Source organism: Brassica napus, chromosome C7 (assembly GCF_020379485.1).
Source record: "Brassica napus cultivar Da-Ae chromosome C7, Da-Ae, whole genome shotgun sequence".
In the NCBI taxonomy this organism is placed as follows: Eukaryota; Viridiplantae; Streptophyta; class Magnoliopsida; order Brassicales; family Brassicaceae; genus Brassica; species Brassica napus.
Window position 1 is genome coordinate 35,793,911 of NC_063450.1, and position 6,000 is coordinate 35,799,910.

At 44.7% G+C, this 6,000-nt stretch overlaps 2 protein-coding genes across 2 annotated transcripts; one reads left to right on the forward strand and one right to left on the reverse strand.

Moving 5' to 3' along the window:
- The first annotated feature begins 37 nt into the window (after positions 1-37).
- On the forward strand, positions 38-601 carry LOC125590582. Its single transcript, XM_048764198.1, has one exon. The coding sequence runs from the start codon at positions 38-40 to the stop codon at positions 599-601; it is 564 nt and encodes a 187-aa protein (XP_048620155.1).
- Positions 602-1,223: 622 nt separating this feature from the next.
- LOC125590583 lies at positions 1,224-3,573 on the reverse strand. The gene is made up of 6 exons (XM_048764199.1): positions 3,198-3,573; positions 2,917-3,111; positions 2,506-2,834; positions 2,278-2,397; positions 2,101-2,209; positions 1,224-1,321 (listed from the first exon to the last, which is right to left on the reverse strand). Exons 1-6 carry the CDS (start codon positions 3,571-3,573, stop codon positions 1,224-1,226), a joined length of 1,227 nt encoding a protein of 408 aa, XP_048620156.1.
- Positions 3,574-6,000: the final 2,427 nt, after the last annotated feature.

A 6,000-nucleotide genomic window follows, 5' to 3' on the forward strand; every position in this document is an offset into this window, starting at 1 on the left:
TTGCTAAAAAACTGATCTAAGTTTCCTAAGCGCGACTATGGATCCCTCCCCAATAAGATCCAACTGCATCGAATCAATCGATCTCGACCTCTTCAGATCGATGAGGCCGATCGCATCAAGAAAGGTCAATATTCCTGACAAACGATCATGCGCTTCGCGAGAAGCGATTAATAGCTCCACCATCATCGCCTTCGAGGATACAATACCAAAAGGAGAAATCGTGACTTTCCACGAGCACGAAACTATAAAGCTCGATATTCCCCACGACGATGCCTTGGTGATCGCATTGGAAGTCGAAGGCGCCGTCTTCTCGAAAATCCTCGTTGACACCGGAAGCGCTGTCGACGTCATCTTACAAAAAACGTTACAGTCGCTCGAGCAACCGATCCCAATGATTAGACAAGAAACAACTCCCCTCGCTAGCTTCGGAGGAAAGTCGGTCAGTTCGCTCGGGATCATATTATTAACCACCAGAGTTTACGATCTGAAACTGAAAACAGAATTCACCGTAGTCGATCATCCTATGCCTTTTGATGCCATCGTAGGGCGCCCCTGGTTGCACCAAATGAGGCGGTCCCCTCGTTTTATCACCAATGTGTGAAGTTTTTATGTCCAACTGGCGAGAAAACCATACTCGAAAGCCAAAAACAAGCTCGAGCCTGTTACATGTCCGAATTCCGAAAGATGCCACAAAAGGAGGAGAATATCCCACTCGCACGCGACCTCTCAGTTAGAGATCATGCAAGGATCTATCGAGCGTCATCCCTCTGGACGAAAGTTACCCAGAAAAAAAGCGTTAACATCGGGAATGGCTCCCCGCCGAAAGATGGGAAGCTCGAAAAATAAAAGCCCGGAGCTCGCGCTATTGTATTATGGAGGAAAAACTATACAAAAGAAGCCTAGACGAGCCATATCTGTTAGGCGTATCAATTAAGGACGCATTCACAATCCTGAAGTAAACTCACGGGGGATCGTGCGGAAGCCATTCTGGCGGACGGTCCCTAGCAATCAGGATAAAGAAGCTAGGCTACTTTTGGCCAACGATCGCCGATGATAGCGAACAATTCGCGCTAAAATGCGACAAATGCCAAAGGCACGCACCGATGATACATCAACCAACTCAAAAACTATCTACCATATCTTCACCATATCCTTTTATGAAATGGTCCATGGACGTAGTAGGCCCGCGAGTACCTTCTGGGCCGGCCCAATTGTGATTCCTTCTAGTATGAACCGACTATTTCACCAAGTGGATCGAAGCGGAAGCATTCTCCAACATCACCTCTACCACGGTAACCAGCTTCATTTTGGAAAACATCATCTGTCGACACGGTTTACCATACGAGATAGTAACCGATAATGGACCACAAATCATTTCAAAAATATTCAACGATTTTTGCGTAAAGTGGAAAATCAAGATTAAGGCCGCGAGCCCCCGATACCCAAAATGCAACGGTCATGCCGAAGCTGCAAATAAAACTATAATGAACAACCTCAAGAAAAGCCTCGACCTCAAGAAAAGCCTCGACCTCAAGAAAGAGAGGTGGAGCGAAGAACTGCACGGCGTCCTATAGGCCTACAGAACGACCCCCCCACACAGCAACCCCAGAAACACCGTTCTCGCTGTCTTACAGAATCGAAGCCGTAATCCCCGTCGAAATCGAGGTCTCTAGCCAACGACGAGGAATATGTCCAGAAGACGCCGAACTCAACGAAGAGCTATTAATCCACTAGTTAGATATGATCGAGGAACGACTAGAAAAAGCAGCAATACGCATGCAAAATTACCAACAAGCCGTGGCACATTATTACGACTCCAACGTAAGAAACCGCGCTTTCTCCGTAGGTGACCTAGTTCTCCGAAAAGTGTTCGACGGAACGAAAGAACCGGGAGCAGGAAAACTAGGAACAAGATGGGAAGGACCATACAAAGTAACCAAAGAAATCCGAACCGGAGTCTAGGAGCTAGGAAAATGCAAAACTGGCCTTCCGGAAATGAGACCATGGAACGCCTACAACTTAAAGAAATACTACAAGTAGTGCAAACCCGAATCTCCGCTTTGCGCTGCCTCTCCGCCTCCCAAGCAACTTCCAACTCACCTCGAAGTTGTTGGATCGTGGGAAGATGACCCGCAATCTCTTCCTTACATGGAAAATTAGCCAATCGCCCCTCCATCAAAGCGGCGTATTCGTTGCTCGCCTCCATAGCCTAAGCAAAAACGATAACATCAGAGATCGTCATCCCATTCAATAAAGCACCGAAGAAAGATAACGTACCTTGGGATTCGCAACTGCCATCGGAACATAGGCATCACGCTGTCGCATACGCTCCAGAGAAGGGAGCTCGCATCCTTCCGCTCTGATCTTACGCCAGATTGCAGCGAGGGAATCGGGGTTCTAAAGGATATGAATATCGTTATCATATGAAAACGTCCACGAAGAGGCTTCAGGCACGCTCGAAAGATGGATGCTAGGGTTAATCCGCGAAGTACCTTCACTAGAAACGCGTAACGGTGGAGGAAGTCCCGAGCTCGATGACCCCGAAGTCACAGTGCTAATCTCCTCCAAGACCCGATGTCGACGCCGGTGAGTCAATGAATCGACCTCGTCGTTAAGAGCTCGATCGCCAGCAGAACTCGCCGAGTTATCCGATGCCTTACGAGTCCCACCGGCAGGGATAACAATCGACACCGGCCTAGCCAGAAGGCCAGGAGACTGAACATGCGACCTCGATCTAAGAACCGGCCCGCGCTGAACTTTCTGAGCTCGCTCTAACGACCCAACCTCAGAAGACTCATCAGAACGATCGAGCAACACCTCCTTCTCCTTCTTCCCTAAAAACAAAATGAACCTAGAAGGATTTAGAATCGCGCTAATGAAGTATCTTAAAATCTTGTCAAGAGAAGGAGAACTTACTCTTGTTGCCACGACCTTTCTTGGGCCGAACGGGAGCTACCAAGGCAACATGAGCAGCACGGTTCACACCCGGCGGGAGAGCATAATCGGTTCGAATTCGGTCATGAGTAAAAGCGAGCCATCGAGGACTGCCACGTCTCAAAGTAGCCATTAACCCACAAAGCTCAGGAGTCATGGGCGCAGGGCCGAAGGGCTCTACAGATAAAAAAGAGAGGAGACTTTTAAAAGGGAAAAGGCTAAAAGACGATCAGGAGCAGACATTATTCGCAAAAAAAAATTACCAATGTCGTCAGACCATTCCCTAGGGATCCTCTCAAAGTCAAAATCCCCGACCGACTCCGGGTTAACCTTAAAAACAAAGAACGTTTCTCTCCATCGTTCATCTTTATTGGGAATGCCTTCAATAATAACACGACCAGAGCGAGGAGCAAGAATCATCGTGCTAGGAAAGCCATTGTTCCGCTTTATAGCGAACAATTGCTTCAACTCCCTGAGGCCGAACTCAAGACCTTCCTCCTGAGCTCGGACCCAGGAGGCCAAGTAATAGCGAAAAAAGTTGGGCGCCATCTGGGTAAACGCCATCTTAAGCTCCGCCAACGCCTCAAGAAGAAAACGAGGAAGAGGAAATGATAAGCCGTCGTCCTCGAATTGCGACATATAGGCTCCACAGTACCCCGGTCTCACGGTCTCCGGAGTTTCACCGTCTTCAGGAAGTTCAATTTCGACGGCATAATCGACCCCCAGAGTTCGTAGATAGCCTCGATGTGTTTCGCCTCGAGAATTGTCTTAAGGTGGGGACTAAATTTCTCGACTGGCATAGGTTCGAATCGAGAAGAAATGTCGCAAAGGAGAGAGTACGAGAAAGAAGAACTGCTATTAGAGAAGACGATGCACTCTGTAGAATCGGTATATATACAAAAAAAGGAAGAAAAAACAGTTCCCGAAGTAGTTAATTGAAGCCAGCCACAAACCTTCGATCTCAGCCACACGATTTAAACAATGGCCGACCAGTCAAATCAAGCTGATGCGCGTGGTATCCCATTTCCCGAGAATCGCGACGACGTCGGACTAAGACATGAAGAAGGACACGTTGAAAACCCTAGAGAGAGCTACACATATAAATCGACCTTATTTTCATCCCAATCTTAGATCATTTCTTTACCGATCTCATTTGTATCATTCGATCTAGTTCAACTCATTGTATTCGATCTTATTCATCAATAAAGTCCATTTTTACCTACTCAAAATTGTTTACACCGTTGTGTTCTAAAGATATCGTTGCCTACATCATTTGTCTTCCCTAAATCAAACTTCCGATCACTATCAAATCCTTAGTGTAGATTTTAGGTTCTACAGGAACTTGTAGAAAGTATATTTAAATCCTTAATTTTCGAATTGAATAGAGAATATATTTAAAATTAACTGACATTTGTATTTTTATTTATTTATATATTTAAATTTCATGTTTGGAGATACATATTTTTGATTTGCAAACTTGACGAGATAAAAAAAAAATTTTGTTTTCCTAAAATCTTATTTGGAAAGCAAATAAAACTAAAATTAACTTAGGGTGTCAAACTTGGGACAAGGACAGATATAATTTAATGTTGTATAGCTATAATCAGTATGATACATAACATTTCATGAAAATGAGGCCCTATAATTCGTATTATCTCTTGGGGGTCTGAGGCAATGACCTTTTTAAATGTACATCAATATGCTTCTGCTGGCGAAAAACAATGGATTGCGCAAAAACTTCTTGTTGGATTCCAAATGTGGAGCATATGACTAATTGGCTATAGAAGAAGGATAGACAAAATAACAGTTACTAACAAAGAAATGAAAATATAACATGAATAGACAACATCGAACTCCTATCCAAGTTTGGTTAGAAATCTGACTTCCAACAAAACTCGGATATTCACTCTTGAAGTCCTCACTCCTTGGTGGGTCTTCAAATTTTGTAAAAATAAAGTTTTAATTTTGATACACACAGAGAGGTAAAACTAAGGTTTATTATACTTTAATCTTCTCTTACCGATTTGACACAAGCTATAAAGTCTTATCATCTCTTCTTTTAATCTGTTCTCTCTCTATCAAATATCTACCATCAAATTTAAGCATACCTTCGGTACTTGCCAAATTCCGATTAAACATTCTTCTTGGCTCCTCTAATCTACATTCGTGTATGCTGCTTTGTATGTGCACTATTTCGTTCGATGCTGGGAAATTATTACCGGTCTTGGTCAGATTCGGGCGAGAACGAATACATTATATACGGGATTCCTTATTTTAGATTGTTGCATCATTATCCCAATACTATTGATTTCATCCAAAAAAAAACTCCACTGTCAATGTTTCTCATACTGTTTTTTTTTGAAAGGATGTTTCTCATACTGTTGAACCATCAGAAACAATTCATATGTAGAATATCCTAAATTTACACGAGTTATGAAAATGCTAAGTGGGTCTCTTGTTGGCTTTTGTGTTCGTGGTAAGAATCATTTTTTTCTGATAAAATGTGTGTCACGACCTAACTTCTCCACTCCACCAACTCCACCCATTAACACATCTATTAAACCCACCTTCTCCACTATGTCACATGCAATTAAAAAAAAAAAAAAATCAGAAAGAAGAGAAGAGTAGAGAAGAGAAGGGAAGAGAAAAGAAGAGAGGGGGGAGGTGAGAAGAAGGATTTGGAGAGGTTGAGGTCGTCACCGGAGTTCGTTATAGCCTCTGCACCCCGTGACCGTGTTGAGCTTGCTACCACCGTTAATCGCAGGTAACCACCGCGAAAATCCCATGATTTAAGTTCAGTTTCGGTTCCGTTTAGTAAATCGCCCATAACTTCCTAACCCTTGAGAATTTGGTGCCTTCAAGACCATCATCGTGTTCTTCTCGTCACGACGAAGCCATAGCCACCAACCGCGCCGCGATTGGAGCCCGGACGAGCCCTCACGCGCCTCCAGAAGATCACCCTGCGCGCGCGCGTGAAACGCACGCGCCGCCGCCGCCACCGCAGCTCCGCCGTCCTCCGCCGTCGCCGCCGGCCAATTTTCCGGTAAGACGCCGCCGCAGCTCCGC